The following is a 24,833-nucleotide window of genomic DNA, read 5'->3' on the forward strand; positions in this document are numbered from 1 at the left end:
ACACAATATCCAGCCCCTGGCATCTCTTTTCCTGCAGCAGTCAGGTCAGAAGGACACAGCTTACTTTTCTTCTCCTTTTTTCACCTTTGTTCTTCCCTTTTCTGCTATGAAAGTCCAGCAGTAGAAGAGCAGAAGTGCAAGGCACGCCTCTGGCTGTGTAGGTTTGTTTGGGCTGAATTAGGTTGCCCTGCCAGGCTGTGGGCTGGTTGTCTGTGTGACCCCTGGTCTCTTTGCACACACTTTTGGTCTGCGTGCCTGACCAACAGCTGCATCCACTTGTTTTGCAGCATTGCAACTTTTCCCTTTATTTTGGCAATAATACTGGTACTTTAGCAGAGCATCCCACTGACTTTTAGGGATTTATGCTGCTGTCTTTGAAACTACTGCAGTATCTCTCTCTTCCAAACACTGCAGTTGGATGCTAAGATGTAACTGTAAATTTGCAAATATTCAGAGGCAAACAAATTAATCCCTTACGACGTATCGGTCCAAATATCAGTGGGTGAAACTGAGACCAAGGAGAAGGTGAACCGAAATCCCATCATTCTGTTAACTTGCAATCTCAGCGCTCAGACAGGGAGGTGTAAGGGAAGGACCTGCCAGTAGCTGGTTGTAATATTTTTGGATTGCTGCCTGCTTTACTTCCAATGACCCTTTGATTAATTCCTCTGCCTTTTTATTTTTTCTAATGAGCCTATTATGGCATATCTTATTGCAGATGCTGATTGGATCTCAACTGTGTATTGTGCCATTTTGATTTGGATTAAATGGCACATATCTATCTGCTGCTTCTCCCCTCTCCCCCTCCCGCTTTAGTTCATCATGTTCAGAATTCAGAGTCTCCACAATGAGAGTTTTAACCCTCCTGATTGCAGAGGATGTGCAATCGGCTTGAGGAATGTGTACTCAGAGCTTATGATCCTTGGGCAAGCGGAGACTGGGTGATGCATGTGGCTTTCAAGGGACGCTGCTATTTCCATCTGTTAATGGCATTCCAGGATGGCCAGTTCCCCAGTGCAGTGACAGGCGGCAGCTGAGAGATGGGAGATGCAGGGTACAGATGTTGCTGATCTCCGTAAGATGGGCCAGAAGAGATCATCCGGTGATTTTAAAAAGAAAAATATGCAGCAAAAAGCATTACTTACCCGGGCAGGTTTGGAAAGAAACTGCTGCAATGTTTGGCAAGGAAAAAGGGAAGAGCCAAAGAAATGATAGGAAGGATAGGGAAAAAAGAAAAAAGAAGTAGTTATGAAATAAAGGGGTTATTAAAATGAGGGCAGGGCGAGAGAGAACCGGGGTGATGAGGTTGTGGGGTGATATCTGGGTAGCCAAGGCAGATGGTCAGGAGTCCTGTACCACCCTGTGAGCTCTGGCACACGGAATAATCGCAGCACCCTGCGAGAGGGGCGTTCGCAGAATGTGTTTTGGAGCTGTGACAAATCCCAGAATGGGGAGAGGGAGGGCCAGTATTAGTGTCTTGGGTGGGAAGAGAGCAATGGAGGATGTGCTCCAGTGAGTGTGGAAAGTCCTGCCAGCTGTGCTCTGCACCGGCAGTGCGTGTCAGAGCTGCTGCCATCAGAGGTCTCAAAGAAAATACACAAAGTGCAATACACTTAAGAAAAATAGCCCCTGTGTGATTCCCCTCTTTCACATCTTGGAGATAGATATTTAATTTTTGTTGTTCTCTGCTCTTTGATTGCAGATTGGAATGGTGGCCTGGAAGATGACTCTGAAGACTCCTGAGTATCCAGAAGGCCGTGATATCATTGTCATTGGCAATGACATTACGTACCGAATAGGCTCTTTTGGTCCTCAAGAGGACGTGCTGTTCCTGAGAGCTTCAGAGCTTGCTCGAACACATGGCATCCCCCGTATCTATGTGGCTGCCAACAGTGGAGCCAGGATTGGCTTGGCTGAGGAGATTCGGCACATGTTCCACGTAGCTTGGGAAGACCCAGATGACCCATACAAGGTAAGGAGGCACAGGAATCAGAGGTAAAACTCTGCAATAGCTCATAAAAAAAAAAAAAAATCTTATTTTTACCCCTTCTCTTTTAATAGAGGTGAGGGTAAATACTTGCAAGACTGTTAGGTCCTAAGTTCTCCATGGTATTGGATCTCTCAGGCAGAAGGATTGACATCCAGAATGAGTTAGTGCTAAGTGTTGAAAACACCTCTGGCTTCCTCTGACCTCAGCGGGAGCTCTGATGTTAAGAGAGGATGTTCTTATCACTATCTGGAATTAAATTCTGCTCCCTGGAAACTTTCTCTTTGGAGGGGCTTATTGGGGATTGGGAAGGGACTACAGATGGGAATGAGATGAATGAACTGTTTTTCCCTACAGGGATACAAATACTTGTACCTGACTCCTCAAGACTATAAGAAAGTCAGTGCCCTGAACTCAGTTCACTGTGAACACGTGGAGGACAATGGAGAGTCCAGGTAAGCACGGACAGGTCAGAAGGAAAAGCTTTCTGTTCATCCTTGGGTATACAAGGTGATGCGTGTCACGGCCTTGTCTTCAGCTAGGACATTCTTTAGGATCCATGTATGTAGAAAGCCATAGCTGTGTGTGGTCAGAGCGTGGAGTAAGAGAGTTAAAAGTTGGGTCATGACGTGCGTTGTTTGAGGTAGTGCTGTGTTGACTCCTGCTGCCCAGGGGCCCGAGTCATGACTGAGGCTCCTGCAGTGGTCAACGCTGAAGGACCAGGACAATGATTCTTGCCCAAAGACTTGCAGTCTGAATTTTGAAAATTAATTTTCTGCTAGATTCTGTAGAAAGAATGAAAGAATTCCTGAGTGAAGGCTAAGCCCTCTGCATTTTGCAGGGTTGGCCTGCAGTGGTGGAACAAAACTGCCTTATAGCCTATGGTTTTCCACACGCGTCTGCTCTAGGTGTCTGCATCTTCCCAGCTACATCCCAAAGGTTGCATACCTGAAAGCAAGGTGCAAAGAAGCTCTCAGAGGTAGACTGCAGCTGTACTGGTGCTCCTGGGCAGAGGGAGGAGGATGTGCTTAGGAACTAAAAAAAAGCTTAGTTTGCAGACTGGCAAGCTCGGAAAGGACAAAAGGATGGTGCTGGGTGGGGGGATGTGTGGTGGGGAAGCTGGTGGCTCTCTTCAGTGAAGCACTTAAGCACATGCTCAAGTACTTTGCTTAGCAAGGACCTAGTGGAAAAGATAGAAGCCAATGTGAGAGCACTGAGTAAGAAAAGACCGTGCTGGGGAGGGAAGGCACGAAAGAAGAAAGTAAAGAAAGGTAAGAACCTCATTATGATCTCTTGTTCTAATTCTTTTTCCTTTTGGCTATATTCTCTTCCTTTCTTGCCCTTTTTCCTATAATCAGCCTGCTCCTCACGTCCCGTGGGAATGACAGAAGAACACTTCTCACGGGCATTCATTCCTCTGCCTTGGCATTTCCTCTCCGCAGCGCTGCTGTGGCTGCTCGTACGTAGGGCTGTTCCGTGGTGCTCAGCAAGGCTGCAGAACGAGCCCACGTACAGGTCCTGGCTGGGTTTTATGCACGTTACTCTTTGGAGCCTTAATGATATTTAGTCACTTTTCATTTTCTTCGTAGCAAACTGGTTCAGCAAATCACTGGACCTTGTGACTCAAAGGCTGTATGTGTCTCCTTCAGGTATAAGGTAACAGATATTATCGGGAAGGAAGACGGACTCGGAGTAGAGAACCTCAGAGGATCTGGCATGATTGCTGGAGAATCGTCTTTAGCCTATGACAGTATTATCACCATCAACTTGGTAATCCCCCACTGCTTTCTGTTCTTCAAACTGTATTGTCTGTTTCGGCTAAAAAATCCTGCAGTGATATCCAGAAGATACCTCTGGGATCAGACTTCTGGTTGGTGTAAATTGGCTCCTGTAGGCTTTGAGCAACGCTGCTGGCACCATTACAGGGCTTGGGTCCCTTGCAGACTAAATTTAAAACACTTTTAGAAAACAGACATTTGGCTTCATGTTTGCTCAGTCTGTAAGTTACTGTTTCTCTTTTTTAAAATAAAATACACATATGTTCAGATCCTGTGTTTTACAAAAAAGTGGATTCTGGAGTTTTGGAGTGAGAGCAGATTTTATAGCGTTGTAATAGAAACATGCCCAGTTTTATCTAGGGTTTGAATCGATAGGGTTTGACTGTGTGGTAAGACAGAAATCAATGTGATTTATTTTTTTTTCTTTTTCTTTTTTTTTAAGGTTACATGTCGGGCAATTGGAATTGGGGCTTACATTGTTCGGCTGGGTCAGAGGACTATCCAGGTTGAGAACTCCCATATAATCCTGACTGGCTGTGGAGCCCTCAACAAAGTAAGTCTTTGCATTTCAGTCTTCAGAGCTGTGTGAATGGAGTTGATGTTTCTGTGAGTTCTGCTGGAGGCTCAAGGAGCTGCCACCACCGTACCTGCCGTTGCGCTTGGTCCCTTTTGCTTCCTCCCTTCTTGGGCTCCTCCTGATCAAGGAGGACAGCTGGCACAGGGCAGCAGCTGTGAAACCTTCATGCCTTTGCAGTCCTTTTCTTTTTCCTTTCCTCTCTGCTCAGAAAGCAGACCTTTCATGCACCTGTTTTTCTTGACAAGAACATCGTGCTGACAGCCAGAGGCACTCTTCCAGGTGTCCTGGTTGGAGGTTGGCAGGGGACCCAGGCAGAACTGCAGATTGAAGGGCTTGAGCATGAACCAGGTGAAGGAGAAGCAGCTTTTAGCATAGGTTGTGTGCAGTGACTAAATGGCAGAAGTGGAGAAGCCCACCGACTGGGCAGCATCTTCTCCCACCCACTGGGTGCTGTGATAGAGGAAACGGGGCTATTTCCAGTGTTGGTAAGACCGTGTTTCAAAATATGTGGTGGACCAAAATCACCCTGAACTTTCAGCCAGCCACAGCATTGCATTAATACTGGTGGAGCACTGGAGCCTGAGAAAAAAGAGTTGTGTGGATGGTGATTTTCAAGGGGTCAGACCTGCTGGAAATCGTAGCCGTAGGGGTAGGGAGGAATAAGTTGGGCTGTAAGAAAACTTACTGCTCTCACTACTAAAGGAGCTTTTCTTTTTTTTCCCCACCAGAGGCAGTTTTTCTCCCTTGCTGCCCCGAGACTATTAACATCACAGCCTCCAGCTCCTTGTCTGCAGCAGACACGGCTCGCAGCCGACTCCGCTCTTGTCCCTCTCACTGAGGGCTTTGTTTACGTGGGAGTTGGGATTGTGCGGGCGCCAGTGCCCTTCCCCATTGTGCAGCTTTGTTCTCAGGCACTCTCCAGCACCTGGGGTGGTTGTGCTTCATGGCGAGCTGCGTTGCAAGGAGTGCCTGCCTGACAATGGGAGATAAAAGGAAAATAGTCTCTCGTTGAATTATTCCCCTGAATAAAGGGGGCTCTGCAGAAAATGAAGCATTGATCCTATCAGCTCTAGGATGCAGCACCCTCAGTTAGATCTCTTACACACATCACACACACCTGCATCAATGGAAGGAAAAGAGGCGTTTGAAGATCCATCCTTTAAAAAAGAAATTGAGTCAGTTTAGTGCTTGCTGAAGTGGAGTAAGTTGCCTGGTTCCAGCTGTCGTTTGTTGGGGCTCGGGGCCCCGCAGAGTTTCCCAGATGGCAGGGCCAGTCTGTTTAGTCCTCCTCCTCTGCTCTCTTCTTGCCAGATTGAACTGCGCTCTCTACCCATGGAGGGAATGTTTGTTTTTATAGGACTAGTTTAATCTCATTTAAATTTTAGGCACTTAAGGATTTAGTCTAACTTAAACTGCAGACATCTGTCAGCAAGCATAGGCAGAAGGAGATGCTTTTTGGGGGAGACTTATCCCATCCCAGGAATTTCAGTGGGCTGATTAATCCCGTGAGTCCGTTTCTCTCCTCCCTGCTCTGTTGGAAAGGCATGTATTTTTATGTAAGCACTGAACCTCGACCTGGCTGAAGGTCAGGCAAAGGAGGAACCTATTGCATCCTACCCAGCTTTCCCAGTAAAGCAGCTAAGCCCAGACTCAACAATAAGTTTACCTGTCCTTGAATAGTGGGAGACTGGGAATCCCTGCTCACTCCTGGATGTTGTGTGATGTGTCTTGCTAGTTCATATGATCTTTGTTTTCCAGTCCCTGCAGTTCTGGTCAGAGCTTGTTGAATAGATCCAGCTATAATTGTGTCCCAGAAGTATGTCTGAAGTAGATGATGAGAGATGATGTCTAAGTTCAGTCCAGCTGAGATCTTAAGGAGGGTGAGAAGCAAACGGTGAATGCCTAATGCATTTTCATCGTCCTGCCGTGGAGGCAGTGTCTACTTCAGACTTATCCTCTGTCTCCCTGTTCTTAGATGTGAATTGTTAAACACTTGTGTCCCTTGAATTTAGATGGAGAGTTTGAGTTTTCTTTTGACTAGAAGTCAAGTCACTATCAGCCAGGGGCCAATTAAGCAAAGTTGTCCCTTGTAGGAATGCAGAGGTTGTTTGGGCATGTTATGTGATGTGTTCTTGTTCATTTACACGAGTAAGACTCCAGAAGGGTCTCATGGTGGAAACCTGTTGTAGTTTTCCTCTGTGGAGCGAGTGAGCCTTGCTGCTCCTTGTTCCCTTAGGGTGGATGGTGAGAAGAGCCCTGTGCAGCAAAGCCAGTGCTTTACTTTGTGGGAATGAGAAGGTCACCAATCCAGCTGGCAGGGTCTTGAGGAAAGATGGTGACCAAACCAAAAATGAGTAAATGGAAACTGCTGCCTTGCATGACAGTTGGAGCTGAGTTTTTTCTAACACGGTTGCATGCAAATATTCCTTTAGCTTTTCCCAATTATGTGTCAGAGATTTGGGACAATTTTTTCCATTGCTGACTTTTAAATGCTGTCTCCATAGAGGACACTGTACAAAAATTACACGTGGTCTTGCGTCTGCATACACGTCTTCTTCAAAACGTCTTCTCTCTGCAAGAAGAGAACGTGCAGAGCAAAAACGTTTCTGCAGCAATGGAGACAAAGAGGCTTTCAGAGAGCAGGGAGGTTTTTTCTGGAAAGTTGTGTGATTTTTATTTTTTTTTTTAATTATTTTTTTTTCCTATGAAGTACTGGATTCTTTTTAATTTCCAGGAGAGCAGAGGGAGACTGTGGCGAGCATTAAGTGCCAGCAGATCTGTTCCTGGCCTTGTTCATTATCATTATGTAAAACCAGCCTGAGGGTTTAGGTGTAGAGGGAAAGGTCCAGCTGCCAAAACCAGACTGTAACCTATAACTTAGATGATGAGCTCAAGGTCAATATCATTTTTAGCTGAAGTTAATGTTTGGTTCTGGAGGTTGGCTCATCACGTGCTGGCTGCTCGCGGCGCCCGTGTCGCTGCTTTGGAAGTAGAGGCACATCGCTGTAAGGCGCCGGCTATGGGGCAGGTTGGAGGATCCTCTCGGCCCCGCTGCGTGTCAGGGGTGCTGAGAAACTGCACGAGGTTTCCCTCTGCTCCCGATGAAGCTGTCTTTGTTTAGAGTCCAGACCACCGGGGCGAGGGAGAGACCCGGGGGAAGAGGTGCGAGGGGGGACGGTGGGGCGCGGGGGGCTGCGTTTCATCCCTACCCCTTTTGTCTTCCCCGTTGCGTTTCCGCAGGGGGTGGAGAGGTGGGAATGACATTTCATTCCTCTCCCGCGAGTGCGTGCGCGCGCCTGTGCCGAGCCCGCTGACCCCCCTGAAAATTGAAATAATGATAATGCGCGTCTCCTGACTGCATCAAAGTATCAGCACATCAAAAGCCAGGAGGCATGAAATGCAAATGATAAAGTGAAAGCAGATGGATTGTGCATGATCGCCTGATGCCCAATGAATTTTAAAAGGTGCTGGTTCACATAGGGAGAGGGGCTGAAATAAACACGTTATCCCTGCAATTTTTTTTTTTTTTTTTTTTTTTTTTTTGTTCTTGCCGCTCACTCCTGACAATATTTTTTCACACTTGAGCGAGCAGCCACTCCATCTCCCTCCCTCCCTCTCCCTCTTTTTCTCTCCCTCTCTCTTTCGCTGTCTGCCTCACACGCGTCTCGGGTCATGTCGCCGCAGCTCCGGTGGAAATAATAAGATATAAACCACGAGGTTGTTATTTGCATAGAAATAGCATGGAGCCCCAGGCAGCATGGGAGAAGGACACAGAGATCATTTGTCTAAAATTTTAATGAAAACTTTTGCTGAGGCAGAGATTTTTTTTTTTTTTTTTTTTAACTTTCCCTGCCTCCCCTTTTTTCCACCCCCGGACCTTCCTCCACCTCCCTCAACTCCCTTTCCTCGTCACAAGCTGAACGCGGTGGGATTTCACGTGGGATCGGTGACGTGGTGCCGCCGCGCACGAACAGGGTGATTTCTTGGTTTTCTGCCGAGTGGGAGTGAAGAAGAGCCCAACACTCCCAATTTGTGTCTTGCTTATACGGTTCAAGCTCCCAGGACTCCATTTCAGTTCAGTTCCTGGAAGGATGTTCCCAAGTCTGTTGCTGACTTATTTTTAATTAGTTTGCTCCTCCTTGTCTTTTGTGTTGAAAAGAAATCCTGTCTTCAAGGCTGTTTTGTTAACAGAAACAAATAGTGGCTTTCGATCACGTTTTCTCTACAAATACATGTTCTAGGCTGTTTCTAAGGGAAGCCAGATTTAGCAAGAGATTTTTCAGGAACTGCTGTTAATTTGGTACAGCTCAGTTTGTTATACAGATGTTCAGCCTGGGATCTCAAACAGTATCTCACTCCATTTTCTGAGTGATGATGAAGAACTGTCCCACACACTGCGCTTCGCAGTAGGACACCTAAAGTGGTCTTTGCTTCTGGAGGTGAAGGGAAGAATCTAACCAGACTGTTCTGTTTCCTCTTCCTCATATGTAGCTTTTTTTTTTCCCCCCAAACTCTGTCCAAATGATGCATCAGGCCCTCAACCCATCCTCCAGCGTGCTTGTCCCTGGGGCACCATGGCACCACGCTGGTGGCCTGGTTTGTCAAGAACATCCAAGTGTGCCAAGCGTGAGCTTGACAAATAACCACCTGCCAGGAGTGTATATCCGTGTGGGGAAAAAGCAGTGAAGGTGAGAAGTCAGAAACCACTAAAACATGAAACGTCCAAAGCAGAGTTCAAAAGCAGAACTCTGGGCTTCGTTGCCCAGCCTGCAGCCCGCCGCCTGCCTGCGTGTGGTCTGATGTTCTTTATCAGAATGGGTGTCGTGGCAGTTACTGCTGACAGCTTGATCCTCAAACCTCAGTTCGTTTGTGTTTTGAGCTCCTCAGATGGAAAGTACCTGCCTGCAGCGGTGCGTTGGCAGGGTGGGTAACCCCATCCTCAGAACTTCTTTCTGTGGAAGTTTTTGCCTTCAAAATGCTGTTGATTTAAACGGTGTGCCTGCTTGTGTAAGCTGTTCTAGCCCTGAAAGAGTTGAGGAACCCATTTACCAGATTAGCAATGTGCTGTTTCTGGCACTGTGAACTGGTGTTTTTTTAGAAGGAGAAAACATTTTTGAAGAACAGCTCAAAGAGGGGTGTTTGTGAGATGAACTGCGTAGAGGAAACTCGATGGCTTCCTAATTCGATATGTAAATATCTAAGAAACTTCTAAGCCTCATTCCAACAAACGTCCAGTGACCTTTGCTGCCTACATCTTTCGTTAGTGCAGACACTGCTTGTGCACGGTAGAGACGCCGACGTGATGGGTGCCGTACTGTGTCAGCATAGCCTAGTGTACGTGCCAGTCCCGTGACTGCGGATGAGCCCCTCCGGACTTGTTGATACAACAGACCATAATTGCTGCAAGGATCGTTTTGACAATCTGCATGTAAAACACAACATCCCAACAACCCCTTTGCATGGGGCCAGAAGAGGCTATCATAGAATCATGGAATGGTTTGGGTTGGAAGGGACCTCAAAGATCATCCATGTCCAACCCCCTGCCATGGGCAGGGACACCCTCCACTACACCAGCTTGCCCAAAGCCTCATCCAACCTGGCCTGGAGCACTTCCAGGGATGGGGCATCTACAATTTCTCTGGGCAACTTCTCTACCCTCGTATTTTAAATTCAGTCCCGAGCTGTACTGGCTGTCAAAGCCAGAACCGAGATCAGTGTGGCTTTTGAGGACGTTTTTGGTTTCATTGGGGTAGGTCTGGGGTAGGGTCACAGCTGAGCCACGGGAGCGTCCGCACGGGAGGCGGAGGAGCAGCGTATCCGTGAGCTAGCTTGAAACCAGCTGGCTGGGATGGTGGTTACCCCCAGCTCTAAGTCGCTCAGTGAGACAAGTTTATTTGGAGGCACTTTGGCCAGCGTGGCTCGCTGATGTTGGTTGCCCTTCAGTGTCTTCTGACCAACACGTGGCTGTACCCTGGTACCCAGGATGTACCAAAGCAGCCTGGCACTGACCTGATGTTTGCAGGTCTCAGCTGAGGGAAGCTGCAGAACTTGTTGGGTGCCGTGGGACTGGAATAACCAGGTGAGACAACAGGTCAGGGCTTGGGAGGAAGAGGCAGAGCTGCTCGGGGTGCTGTGCCCACGCAAGAGGCTGCTGGGTCAGGTCTGAGGCTCGCCGAGGAGCTCCGGTGTGAGCAGTAGAGGCTTATGCAGTCTGTCTTGCGTGAGTGATCGGTCTTCAGTATTGCAGGCAGTAATATTTACCCTTCAATTTCACAATCTGGAAAAATAAATAAAAGCCCTGTGAGACTGATGCTCTTTGGGGGTTTTACTGTAAAATACGGAATGTGGAAAGCTCTTTTTTTGAGATTCAAGGCAGGGATAGCTCAGTATCTGCTCAAGATGACTCCAGTCTTGGGATTAGATCAAAGCAATCATGTGAGAGCAATCATGTGAGTTAGAACAGCAAGTGCCATCCCTGTCATTCAAAGAAGCATTATAATTATTAATGCATGATATGAATCTTTCTGTAGTGGCACAGCAAGACTATTAGGAAGATACGTATGGGCGCAGGGTGTTGGAGAATGCTAATCAAAGAGGGTCTAGGAAATGTCAAACAGAAATTGACACTTCCACAGCATTAACCATCAGCCAGTTCCTCTCGTGGATCTCACCAAGGTTACCCCGCTCTTGGCTCCAGCGGTGGGGGGAGCAGGAGGAGCCTCTCTGCCGTGTCTCGGGTGGTGATGGCAAATGATGTGGTGAGAGTGAGGGTGGTTTCATGGGTGGAGGTTGGTTTCTTCAGCACTCTCAGAAGCCATGCAGGACCTCAGTGCTGTTGGAGGTCTCCCTGGCATAGGTCACTGTTGCTCACACCCCCAGCAAAGCCAGTCTGGGTTGAGAAGCAAGATCAGAGCAGAGCTCTGGTGAGAGTCATTCTCAGTTTAGCAATGCTTGGCAATAGGAAGGGAGCAGAATTCATTTATTTTCATACTGGTGAGAAACATTAGCTGCTGGGAGCGTCTGGTTGGTGGCAGCCCTGACAACGCAAAGGTCTTTGCTCTGTGTAGAGAAATTACTGTAAGCAGGATGGATGCCTGGACTTCAGATGAGTGCAAATAAACAAACACCACCCTCCGCTTCTACATTTTATTTTTAATTGCCTTTCTTTAAGTGGTGATATTTGTGTATTGTTCCCATTAGAGACAATTTACGTTCCAGGCATCGCATTATCAGTCCCTTTATGTTTGCTTAGGGAAGAAAGTCTAATAGATTTCTGTTGACTTTTTTTTCCTCCCTCCTTCTATCATTTTTAATATGGATCTTGATCAGCTTATCTCTGTGGATGGTGCCTGCGCTGTGGGGGCTGTGTGTGTATTTATTCCCACTAAAGAGGAGTTCAGCATAGTGGCCCATCTTCTGCCTATCTATATCTCTTCTCGTACCTTCCAGGGTAACACCTATTATTTTAAACTCTATGTATGTTCCATGTAACCAGGATTGTATGCCAGTTCCTGGTGTTCCTGCAGGGTATGTTAATACTGGAGCATTAACTCTGGTCCCTAATGTTCCACTGGAGCTGCATGGAAGAAGGCACTTTTCAAATATGTCCCAGAACAACTGGTCTTGACCTCCCCTGTCTTGGCATGTCCCTAGGAGGACGTCAGGGTGGCCTGCCCTTGAGTCTTTTCCGCAGTGAATTGTGGAGAAATCATCTGCTGTTCTGGACATTTGAGTAGGAACTCCAGGAACAACACTGGAGAATTGTCACATATGTCATGATTAAGCCTAAATGCACAGAAAGTGTCACTGTCCTGGTGAAAGAGGTACCTGCACTGCAGCCTGTCCTCTAGGATGGGCTCTGAATAAGAGAGTTCTGTTGGGGTCCAGAAAGTGACCAACAGAATGACCAAACCAAGATCTTTAAGTATCATGGAGACAATCATTAATACTGTTTATAGGGCTAATGTCCAGATTTGGGAACCCCTGACTGAGATGGGATTTATGAGTGCTTGCACCATGTAAAATAGGGGGCTGTAATTTGAGTTTGCAAAGTAAATTGAGTCCTTTTGATTTACCACCGACTGACGGAGTGACCTTGAGCAAAACGTGCAGTCTCCCTACGCCGTGAAAGGAGAGCTAGGCAGAAAGTTTTTGACATGATGTTTTTCATTTGAAAATGTCAATTCACTGAAACTGGAACTTTTCAGGAAAAAAGTATCCGTTTTGATGAATTTCTCATTTGGAAATTTTTGTCAAATGAAAAGTTCTTCTTCATACAACCCCCCCAAGTGACTTTTCTTTCTGATACCTACAACAAATATTTCAGAAGTAGGAAACAAACATCTTGACCCTGTCTGATATTTGTTCAGATCTCAAGGTTGCAAAAGTCAGTTTTCTTTTGCAATCCAGAAATTTTCAAAAATCCTTGGAAATTATTGCAAGATGGAAAAACTGGTTCCTCCCAATAGCGTTTTGTGTTGCCATCTGCGAACAGAGAGAATGCTTCTGTGCCTGACGAGCTGTGGAGCCCTGCTCCCTTCGTACTGGTGAGGGGCTTTGGGATCTCCAGGTGAAGGTGGTGTAGAAGGTCTGGCTGCGGTTGCAGCGTCCATCTGGATGCGTCTTCTGCTGCTGCCTCCGAGGTGAAGTGCAATTGCATTTTCCCCTTCCCCCTGCGGTCTCACCAAATTAAAGCAAGAAAAAGACTCCACCAGCAAGACCTGCTTCTGGATTTGCAGTCAGTAGCCATCTCCAATAACCATCAGGCTGTCAGCTTCCCCCCCACCTCCCCCTGCCTCCCACCTCCCCCATCACTCACCAAAGGAAAAAAAGAGCTGGAGCCACAGCTTGAAATATATCATGCAATAGTGTATCATGAATTTCTTGTGAATCACATTGGTGAAGCAGGTTTATTTATTTCTGAGACTTTAAATCAATACAAAGTAGGTCTCTTAGTTCTGAAGCTGGGATGGAGTGTGAAAAAATGAGCCCATTGTACTCTTAAAACTTTGGGGAAAGGAGATGACAGCTATATAATTCCATTTACCAGGCACTAGGGGCTTTAATGTGAAGGTGACAGGGAGCTCTTTGTGCATTTAGAGCACCATATCTTCTAAATAAAAGATCTGTAGACTTGATAGTGGAGTATAGCTCTGACTTTAATAATCTCCAAGCATTAGACCGAGCCAATATGTTCCCAAGTCAGAAGGGTCCCCCACCGAACGCTCGTAAATTAAAAGTGCAGGAACTGCACACGTTGGTAGATTAGAAATGCGAGAGGTGCCGTCCGTCTGCCGGCACAGCGGCGGTGGCTGTGCCCGTGCCGTGGGGCACGGGGCTCGGGAACGGGTCCGTGCCGGAGCACGGCTCCTGCCGGCGTTGCTCGGCTCTCCCGTTCGGCGTTGCTCCTTTTTACCCTCTAATGGCATGATAGGTGTGGGGGAAGAGCTGGGTGGTAGAGATGAAGGCTGTAAGATCTGCTGAGGCTTGACTGCACGTCATAGCAGTCGGGTTTGAAGTTCCGACATTGTGTTTTCCGATGAGACATTCATTCTGATCATTCCTGCCTGTTTATGAAAAATAGGCTATTTATAGTACGTGCGTGTGCCTTTTCTGCTTCAGGTTTCTGGCAGATAAATTGTGGGATGGGAATTGCAATTATTGAAATTATTCGGATAAAAATCTGGCACTTATATTTGATATAAACGCATGATATGCTCTGAATAATAACAGCACTTATGTTACATAATGATTCCTATTCAAGCCCTCCGCTGTCATTTTTTCAGATCTTTCCTCTTTGATGAAACATATGAGCCGATGGAGTTTGCAGCCAAACCAGCTTCACAGCAAACGTCTCCACTAAGTCACAGCTCAGTTTCTGAAAAGCAGCACAGAGAAAGCAGCTGGTCATCACGGGTTCGAGTGCTGGAAAATGATTAATATGCATACGACATGACTGTAAACCTGTTGAGGACGGTCTTTTAAAGGCTGAAAAGGCTGCTAGGATCCTGGCTCTCCTTTGTGCTTTCCAAAAGATCCTCCGAAGTAAAAAGAAATGTTTTTTCCCGTTACGGGAGGGAGAGTGGCTTTTGGAGGACCAAACGGAATAGATGTTGACAATACTGCCCGTGTGTTTTGTAAGCACGTGGGATGGAAGGTTGCGTTGTCTAGAAAATAGTGTGTGTTCTTGCAGTCGTGGGCTGAGCTTTAAGACCTGCAGTTCTAGATCTGGCGTTGCCTCCTGACCGCTCCACTCATGTCCTCCTCCTTTTGTTGAGATGGGGGCACAGAGGAAGAGTTTTGTCCAGTGTCCCCTGTTTAATGCCCTGAGAGGTTTATCTTCAGGGGCAAAAGGGTGAGGAGACTGAATGGCTCATCTGAATCCAACCTGAGGCCGTTTGGCAGCAGATACAAGGAGTAGGTGGTGGCAGTCCTGCTTGATTGGTTATGGTTAATGTTGGTGCTTGGAGGGGAGCCAGGGAAAGGCTGCTGGGAGAAGGGAACGCAGACCTGTTTGCAGACACCTTGCAGCAGAGGGAGGCAGCACTCGCTGCACCTCGCTCAGAAACGTCACCCCCGCTGCCGCTGCATTGGGAAAAAGGAAATGCTATCCCAAATGCAAAGGAGCTGGGATGATGTGTAGGACAGCAGTGGTAACAGAAGTGAGGGGTCCTCACTAGAAACCTCAGAAGGGGCAAGTTTGACCGGTAGCGTGTCAAACTCCAGGTGGACAGAAACGTGGTTTCTGGGTTTTCTAGTTTTCATGGCGTGGAAAGAATTTTAGTTTAAAACAAATTTTCTGGCACCGGAAGCTTTCTATCTGGTGCTTTACTGTTCATGGATGCTCTTTTTTGTCTGGTTTTGCCGTCGGATTAAGAACAAGATCTGAGGTCAAATATTGCCAATATTCGGGTATAAGTGTATTGTGCATCGCAGCTTTAAAATCCTGGAACCTGTCCTTTCCCACCCCTCTTGCTGGACCTTTCTTCATCTCCGGTCTATGGCAGCTGGCTCTGGTAGCTGCATCTTTCTGACTGTTCCCTGGAGTGCCAGTAACCTCTCTGCTAGGAAGGACCTGCTTTGCAAACTTAACCCTTCCGTGCACGTGTTTATTCGTTAAGCAGATGCCTTCTATAAGCCTTGGGCTGATGCTGCTTTCACTTCTTAACCTCCTGCTTCACGTGACTCAGCGTACCTCCCTGGTGGACCCAAACTCTCAGGGTTTGAAATTTACCCTTTTGACACATCCTGGTAATACCAGATGAAGGATTTAATCCTGTGCAGTCTTTTCTCCCAAAAGTTTGTTTCTAGCATTACTTGCCTAACTGATTTAGCAACATTTCTAAACCCACTCGTGCCTCTGCTGACCATGTGTCTTACTGAGGAACGTGAGAATCCTTTAATTGCAGAAGTATCAGTTTTGGACTTCAGCAGATGTAGTCTCTTTCACCCTTGGATATTTTCTTGCAGAAACATTTATACAGCAATATGCATTGCACCGTTTAAGATTGTTAATTGGAGATTGAATTACTTGTCAGCCTTTAAAAATGTAGTCCTCTGAGGTCAGAGAGGAGGTGGTTAGCAGAGCTGAATGGATGAGCTATTGCATTCGTTTTTTTCTCAAGCCCCATGATCATTGTCTCTAAGCTGGCTAGCCCTTCAGTGCCTTCTGACCTCTGCCACCCAGTCCAGTCTGCAACTGGGTGCGTGGGACAGGCTGGCAGGATCTCCGACCATTCCGGAGAAGACAGAAGAGCAGACGTGCAGAGGTGGGTTGGGGACCAGCACCCGCGGCTCCCCGGCAGCCAACCTCTCTACCCCTGGGTGCCCTGGCTCAGCACCCGGCACCGGAGCCCCTCACCGTGCATTTGGGCTGTGGCGAAGCCGGAGTCTGATTTCAAGCTCTGTGTGCCTGTCTCACACATCCCTCCTGCAGGGAGGGCGCAGGTGCACACGTGTGCACACGCGTGTGTCAGACGAGTAGCAGGCAGCGAGCGCGCGTCGGGGCAGCCTTTAACCGCCGCTGCTGACAAACGCTGACGGTGCAACACGAAATACTGCTCCAGCTCGGGGTTACGGGGGGATTCCGTGTGCACAGCCCCTCACAATGCTCTGCCACTTCACGGAAACGTCGGGAGCACTCGGGGAGAAGGAACCGCTTGTTTATCTTGATCTCCAAAAAGGGATTTAAGGGCGAGAGCCGGCGGTATATTAGACTGTTTTCATTGCCTGTCAGCCGCGGTGAACCTGAGCTGTCTACAGTGTCTCGAGATAAGCAGCAGCAGAGGCCCGTTTTGCATGTACATACGTTTGCATTAGTTCGTAGATGGTGAGTTTAAATCCTCTTTATTTTTATTTTCCTCTGTGGAAAGCATTTAGCGAGGCTCGTGCCTGGCATCCGGAGGCCTGTGCTTTCCTTTTCCCTGAACCTAAATCTATGCTGCTGTCTTTTCTACCGTGCCTTTCTGTGGCACTGATTTTGTTAGAGGAAGATGAAGGTGTTTGAGCTCAGAAGGGAGACCAGGAACATCTCTGGGCAAAACCACAGTGGTCACATTGACTTCTTAATTTTTGGGCTAGTTGCAAAACTTCTGTGCCTTGGTTTCTTCTTTATAAACCTCAACTGACATCTATCTCGTGGGGAGTTTTGTGAGGATCATCCAGTGCTTTTGGAATGCAGAGTTTTGGGAAGTGCCAGACCACCGGGCCTTTTCTCCTCCAAAGGAAAAGAAATTTGGAGTTTGCAAATGATAGCGTTGTGCCTTACTGGTGAGGGCAGTGCTTTAGATGGGCACAGCAGCTCCCTGACCCCAGCCGTGATTAACTGATGTTGTGTGGGAGGAAAGCTGATTGGTCCAGTGTAGTTTTATAACCAGATCAAAATTTTCTGCTTTCATATTCCTTTAGCACCTTCTTACTTTCAGCTCCAAAGGCTGAATCCTGAGAAATGTGGAGTTCCTCTGTACTATGGATGAGTTATGTCCCAAGTGCTCATTGTAGGATGTTGGGATGAGGATGAAGTCAGCCTCCAGCATCCCTTCCGTAAGGACCGGCTTGCCTTGGGCTCAGGGCTGCTCCGCTCTCGGGGTAGCCCCTCTTCCCAAAATGAGCTCTGCTGGTGGTTTGGTGAGGGAGGGCAGGTTGTTTGTGTGTGTGTGTGTGTGTGTTCAAGGGTTTTTTTAAGATCTAAATGAAGCAGGTATGTAATGCCCTCTGTCTGTTAGAAAGACTCAACCCATAAAAATAACAAACGGCATGTATTTGCTAGAATGTCAAAGTTATGAGTTTATTTTGTAATGATGTGCTCCTGCCTTCATGAGGTAAACTGGCCGTGGCAGAGGTGTTATTAGTAATATGGACTCAGTGGAGCAGAAAGCCGAGTGACCGAGAGATCAGTGTATCAGTCAGTGAGAGGGCAAATGGAAAGAGACAGCAGGAGAATGAGAAAAGAGCTGCGGTGCCTGGGCTGAGATTAGAGGTGGAGCCGTGCAAGAGAACTGGAAGCCCAGCAGTCAGTGCCTTATTCTTTCCAGTCTCTCTAAGGAGCTGGTGGGGCTTTGTCTTTGCTATACCCATCTTTGCGCACTGTGTTGGTTTTTTTCCCCAGTTAAAGGCTTAAGTACGTCCACTCTCATCTTAGTTGGAGCAGTTTTGGATTAGTGAGCTGAGCTTGGGTCAGCACCCGGGAGAGCTGGTCACCAATCAGCTCCATTTGCTGCTTGGGGAAAGGCAAGTCATATAGCTGCCTTCTGCCTCAGTTTCCCCGCTTGTATCGTTCCCCTTGGGGAATCACTGTTCATGAGATCTTACCTGAACGCAGGGCTTGGGAAGGTCTGTTGTGAGTGCTTTGCTCCATCCTTTGGTGTTGAAGCGATCATGACTCACGGCAGGGAAGGGCTTGTTTGTATCTCCTTACCCAACACCTCCTTGTCACATCCCATCCTCTGATGGTTTTCCTGGTTTTTCCTTCAAAGGTGCTTGGACGGGAGGTTTACACCTCCAACAACCAGCTGGGTGGGATCCAGATCATGCACAACAACGGAGTGACACACAGCACCGTGTGTGACGATTTTGAAGGAGTCTACACTATTCTGCAGTGGCTTTCCTACATGCCAAAGGTAATTCCTGGCCCTGCAGGAGTGCGAGGTGCCATGACCTGCTTTGTTCATGGGACTTTGGAGGGGTCTCTGTATCTGTGGGTTTTTTTCTGTGTTTGTATGGTGCCTAGAAAAATGGTTTAGGCTCACGATAAGGCGCTGAGCATTATGTTTTTGACGTACAAAAAGTAGTTTTTGTCTGAAGTGCTGCAGGAGCTGGGAGGTGGAGCAGCCTGGCACTGCCTTGGGTGCTTTCGCATCGCTCCCCTGGCGAGCTGCCCTCGGTACTCTGGGCAGCAGGATTTTATGTACGCGGTGGATTGTCTCTTACTGAAAAGACTCTAAAAGTTCCCCTCTGAGGCAGTAATTTGTAGGAGTTGATGTATATGTGTAAGCTGCTCTGCAGCCAGGAAGGCAGCAACAAGAACACGGAGGTCACCTTCCTTCAGGAAAGAGTGCATGGAATGAGTCAGGTGGCCTGGTCACCTTTCAAAAATTAAATTGCAGCCCCTCGCTAATGCTGGCTGTGCCTGAAGTTCAAGAGCAAATGAAGTACGGTGTGTGCCATATGATGCCAAAGGAGGGTTTGAGAGACTCTGTGGAGCACCTTGGAAATCCCTTCAGGCTCTTGTCCAGGCTCTGGGATCCTGTTAGTTGAAGGATTGTGCAGTGTGGGGGAAGGTGGACTCCGACCAGGCCCTTCAGAGTTGGTGTTTGGTGCAAAGCCATGCAGGAGAATTACTTCCTTCAATATTTTTCTTTTTCCCTTAGAGTGTATACAGCCCTGTTCCTATCCTCAAAAGCAAGGATCCTATAGACAGAACCGTGGATTTTGTTCCTACCAAGACTCCCTATGATCCTCGCTGGATGCTGGCTGGACGCCCAAATCCAAGTACGTAGATCTTTGGTGGCCAGGATACACGATGATGCGTCTTGTTTCAAGGCTGTTTGTCAAGGCTTTATCTCTGCAGTCCAAATACATTTCAGAGCTTACAAAGTAATTAGTTCTAAACAATTTGAATATAACAGATAAAAACAGCATGTAAATTCTGAGTGTTTGAGAGCACTTAGAATCATTAGTTACTTTTATATTTTTTTATGGTTCAGAGGAAGATCCATATAGAAAGGTCTTTACACTAAAAGAATCACAGTGTTCCTGCAGATCTTGGAGAATAATTAGTACTGGAAACGTTTCAAATCACTGAACCCCCCCGTGCATGGTTTTGGGGTTGTGGAGCCCGTGTATGTACAAGCTGCAAACTGGGTGACCATTATGCCTGCTGTTATTAATGAGTTTGGGGGGCTAAAATGAGATTTGTGATAAACTAAGTTTTCTGGTTTTGGATAATATTTTTTCATCATCTCTCAAGTAATTCATCCAGCTGTCTGAGTGCAGCTAACGCTGGCTTCCAAATCGAGTGACTTCAGATTTTAATTTAGTGGAAGCGTTAAGGAAAGCAGATGATTCCCCGTGATAAGTTAAAGCAGATATCTCCTAGGTGAAAAGTTAAAGCCATTTATTAGAGGAGATATTGCCGTGATATTCTTCAAACTGACGCCCGACACGAGGCCAGAATCTAAACGATCAGCTTTGGGCTCACGATAAAGAGATAATTTTGAAATGGATGGTCACATTTTACAGTGGGGCCACAGAGGCAAGGAATGTAGAACACAGTAATTACAAGTTTGGTCTTGATAAAACACTCTCCATCCTGTTTAAGTCAGCAGAGGTTAGCTTGCTTGGATCTCCACTTTTAATTGGTTTTGGACTTGGGTTTGTAGAAGCAGAGGTGCTTGTTCAGATTAAAGCATTCCTAGGAGCTGTGTGCCAAGGGGTAAAGCTGGCAGGGTTTGGGGGTCTTGGGGGTTTGTTTTTTTGATGGAGCTTCATGAAGCCCCAGTGGAAAGCAGGTGCCCCCAGAAAGTTGTGATTTCTGCAATTGTCTGGGGGGGGTAGAGTATCTCAATGCCTTGGCTTTGGGATATATAGCTTATACAGGCTGGGCCACTGCAGAAAGAGAGCTGTCTGCAAATCTTGCTGGTCTCTCCCCAGTCCAGCATCAGCAGTCAGCCCAAATGCGTGCTCCCTGTCATGCCTTCACCTGTTGACTGGAGTAGGGTCTAGACTATGTTATTGGAAAACCTTCCTGCCATGGTCTTCCTGTCTGGAGAGTGGAAACAGTGCCGTGCCACTGCACAGACGGACGTAGTGAGGCTTAACTCATTCCTAGCGTCTCTTGTCTCCCTGCTTCCCGTGAGGGTCATTGTCATCTGGAGAATTTTATTTGAAGGGATATAGCGGATTGTTAGTGAACAGATCTGTTGTGGAACGTAGGGGTGGAGAGGTGTTGTCAAGGAATTGGAGTCTGTGATGCAGGAGGAATGCCAAGTCTGATGCTGCACTGACTTTGTAAAGGGTTATAGTTCATGGTTCATAGGTTACAGTTCATAGTTAGCATGAGCAGAGCAATCAAGGTGCCTTCAGACTTCAGGGTAGGAGCTGATCGTCTGCAAGAGTCAGGAAAAGTTTGTTTCTCTTGGAACTGCACAGTCATCTCAGTAGTGTGCTCTTCGGGAACAGTTTGAGTTCTCTCAAGCATTAGGAAGTCGCTGCCTTCTTTGGGTAAGAGAAGGGTTCTGACAGCATCTGGGCTGCTCCAGGCTGGTGGCTCTTGGAGCACACGTTGGGTCAGAGGCAAGTGCATGGCTGGTGTCTTCTGCGGAGCAAGTAGGCTTTTGGTATCAGAGTACTTCATTTCAGCTTTTCTAAAAGAATGTATGAAATATTCTCAGATGTGCGGTCTAGTTTTAAAATATCACAGAAAATTTCGTATTTAGTTCCTGAACTTCTTCAGCATTCTTTCTTTAAAGGAAAGATTAGGCAGAATCGAGAGGAAAATGTGAGATAAGTTTTAAAATGGAAATAGGTGTTTTGAAAAACATCTTTAATGACTTTACTGCCTTTTGACAAATGTTTGTAGTGCCTTGAAAAAAACAGAGTTATTTATTTAAAAGCATGCAAAGTCCCTCTGCTATCTGAACCCCATCGTTTAACAATAAATGATGCTTTTGCTGATAAATGACTGTCTTTATGCAGCCTAGCAAATGAAATAAGACATGATGGCTGAAGGCAGACAAATGCTCGGCTGTCTAATGTTCCCTTGTATTATAATCTATTTAAAAATAAATAAATAACAAAACAGTGCAAAGTTCTTCAATTGGCATTTTTAAGCAAGTTCCAGTTGCTCCTTTCATATTCTCTCTTCTTTCTTCCCTCTCTCCTCTGATATTTTGATTTTTTTTTTTTTTCCCTTCCCTTTAGGTCAGAAAGGACAGTGGCTCAGCGGTTTCTTTGACAATGGCTCGTTCCTGGAAATCATGCAGCCCTGGGCACAGACAGTTGTGGTTGGTAGAGCAAGGTAAATTCTAAGAAGAGTTTTAGGCATTTGTAGAAATCAAGTTTTCGTTATGCTTTGCATTTTTCTAGAACCTCCTTTGAAAGCTGATGGCTATAAGTAAAAATAAGTTGTTGCTTCAATAGGATACTTGTTCACCACACGAATGAAGCGTGGTCTTCTGATTGTTTCTCCTGTTTTGCTTGGAGGTGACAGCTTTAACATGCACAAAAGCCAAAAAGAGATATTGTTAAAAATTATAGCAGACAGTATATGCTTTCTTAGGTACATGGTTGCATGGTGAGGCCTTCTTGCAGCTCTGTCTTGGCTTAAGGTACGTCACACAGTTTATTGTTTTGCAGTCTTATGTGACTTGCAAGAGAAGTTCAGCTAAAACTAGAGCAAATTGCAAGAAACTGCATAAAGAGGAGCTTAACATCGAGGTTTTTGTGGAATAACTTGCAGCATTTTCCAAACCAGGACCCACCACACCTGATGTCAGTTGTTTCCCGTGACGCAGAGATGTGTAGCACTCACCTCCTCCCATGGGCAGTCACTGCCCCTTCCCTTGCTGCCAAGGATTCCGAAATGTTCCCCGTTGCCTTGAACGTGTTTGCTGCCTGGGTCGTTCTTGGTGTTGCAGGTCCGGGAACTCTCAGAGCTGGCAGGAAGCAGAAGCCAGGAGAGAGGATCCTGTGTTTTGACAGAATGCAAAATCAGAGCTGAGCTCAGAACCCCCTCAGCCACCTCTTCTCTAGTTGTTTCTTTAGTTTTTTGCCTCCTCCCAAATGGCACTGTGGGTTTCCTGATCTCATTGTCTACTTTCTCTCAGAATAAAGCCATTTTGAAGGAGTACATTTATCTCCCTTGAGTTTCCACTACAAGTGCTCGAGCTGTCCAGACGCAGCGTGCTCATCCTTTGTCACTCCTCATTCCTCAGACTACTGCCAGCTCTCCTCTCAAGACGGAGCTTCATCCTCCTGCCTCCAGCAGACTCCCAGCTCCTAATTGATGTCAGGGTTTTTGGTTAATTGTCAGCCTTTTCTCTTTTTTTCATTAACAAGTGAGAGGGGAGAAAAAAAAACCTGAAGTGCCTGAATGGGATCCTGGAGGCTTCAGGTGTTACACTGGATGAGCTCTGGCCGTGCCTGTGCATGACGGCTGTTCAGAGTGCCTTCGTTCCTAGCAGAAGTCTGCAGCAACGAAAAATCTTTTATTTACTGATAGAGGATTGTGTCCCTTCTGGATGTCTCCAAAATGGCCATCAGGAGCTCTCTTAACATGTTAATGAAATGCTGCATAATAATGGAAGAAGGCTTCCAGATACGAGGGCATGCTCTGCAAAATGTCCCTCTATTGCTCTTCTCTTGAACTTCTGAGGGTCTTCAGTGGGTTTAGAACTGCCTTTAGGCTCTCCTAGTGCAGCATGTGATGCACAGAAACATAGCTGTTCCCTCAGGTATCGTATCAGGGCAGGAGGACGAGTCGGTGCCCAAGACAGAGGGACATGGTAGGGTATGGGCTGCAGGAGCCCAGCTGGAGATGGACGGCTGCTGCAGGCACAGCTCGGCTCTGCCGTCGTGGAGCTTCATGTCTCTGACCACTGCTGGTCCCAGGGGTCTGAGCACTATCACCCCTGCACATCCTTTACGCTCAGAATATGGCCTGATCTTCACACATTGTTGAGAGGAGCCAAAAATACCTGCTGACTCCACTCCTCATGGTGGCACGTAACCTTGGGATGTCCTGTCACCTTTTGATACACTTCGGTATTTTCATCGGCCGTCTGTGACACTCCAAAGTTTTATCTCACAACGTCCTGTAATTATTTAGAGGCTTTAGGTTAAGCAGTATGTTGAGGGGCAGGGAGAGGGGCAAAATCAAGGATTTAGCAAAGCTGGAAGGTCTGTGTCCAGGCCCACACTCGGCTTCACTTGCAGTTCCTTTCTTCTGACAAATTCCGAGTCGCTTTGGACTCTCACATACAGGTATATATAATACAAATGAAACCGACTTCTTTCCAAAGCAGTGGCGTTTTGAAAAAACAAATATGAATGTATTCTTCTGGGATTGTTACTGTAAGTGCTGCCAAAACTCATCTTTTGTATGTATGTTTGGAATATGTGTGCTGTTGGCTGTAAATTGTCTTTTATTATTCTATGGCAACTTGTCCAGGGACACACTATAAAACAAGATGTAGCATCTTCATGTGCTAGCCTGATAAAATTTATATGAAGTATAATGGAAAACAGAAGTTGTTTTGAGCTGTTTTCAAGTTCAATAAATAACTGTAATACTTGGATAAAGATGTTCTTTATTAGGTCACATGGGCCCTAATATAGAAGTTATAAGTTACCGATTTAAGACGGCTTCTGCAATTACGGGTTTCTGGGCAGACTCTTAATCATAGTGAATGGGAATATTTCCAACCCCCCAGTGCACATAGGCCGCGTCGCTTTCTCCGCCTGCAGCGCGTGTCATCCAGCTCGAGGTGGTTGAGGAGAGAGCATGGGCTCTGCTGGGACTCCCGTCCTGGGAGCAAGCAGTTGTCATGGCAAGTGAGATGCCTTTTGTGTGAAGAAGTGGTTAGACTTTTGTGTTCGAAGCAGAAAGCGGAGCTGAGCATCCTCCCTGCCCGTCCCTGCACCCATCCCACCCTTGCAGCCATCCTACAGCAGAGGGTCTGGGGAGGAGGCAGACAGGCAAACCCAAAACTTTTACCTGTCATCCACCCTAACCTCTTGGGAGAGGGAATTTTTGTAAGCAGGGGAGGTTGAGGGTGGCTGAGACATCACCATTGCTTAGACATGCTGCCTGTGGTTGTATTTCATCAGCTGACAGTGCTGGTGAAAACAGGGCGAAGGAACCCTTGGGTCTTGATGTTTATTTTTCATGGTCAGGACCATCAGTATTAAAATCTGTACGATATCAGGTGAAGGGCGACGGAGATGTAACTGTATCCTTCATAATTCAGGCTTTGGTTTATTCTGTTCGATTTCT

The 24,833-nt window shown here is 46.8% G+C and overlaps 1 protein-coding gene across 3 annotated transcripts in view; it reads left to right on the top strand.

The window, feature by feature from the left end:
- ACACA (acetyl-CoA carboxylase alpha) overlaps nucleotides 1-24,833 on the top strand; it is a 125,403-nt gene that overhangs the window by 75,978 nt on the left and 24,592 nt on the right. For all 3 annotated transcript variants that reach the window (XM_086624376.1, XM_086624377.1, XM_086624378.1), the window contains 7 exons: nucleotides 1,703-1,972; nucleotides 2,345-2,442; nucleotides 3,637-3,757; nucleotides 4,208-4,318; nucleotides 18,316-18,459; nucleotides 19,210-19,330; nucleotides 21,761-21,857. In XM_086624376.1, the coding sequence (XP_086480502.1) occupies nucleotides 1,703-1,972; nucleotides 2,345-2,442; nucleotides 3,637-3,757; nucleotides 4,208-4,318; nucleotides 18,316-18,459; nucleotides 19,210-19,330; nucleotides 21,761-21,857 (962 nt within the window). The remainder of the gene's footprint in view (nucleotides 1-1,702; nucleotides 1,973-2,344; nucleotides 2,443-3,636; nucleotides 3,758-4,207; nucleotides 4,319-18,315; nucleotides 18,460-19,209; nucleotides 19,331-21,760; nucleotides 21,858-24,833) is intronic.

This window comes from Tauraco erythrolophus, chromosome 21, assembly GCF_009769465.1.
Source record: "Tauraco erythrolophus isolate bTauEry1 chromosome 21, bTauEry1.pri, whole genome shotgun sequence".
In the NCBI taxonomy this organism is placed as follows: domain Eukaryota; kingdom Metazoa; phylum Chordata; class Aves; order Musophagiformes; family Musophagidae; genus Tauraco; species Tauraco erythrolophus.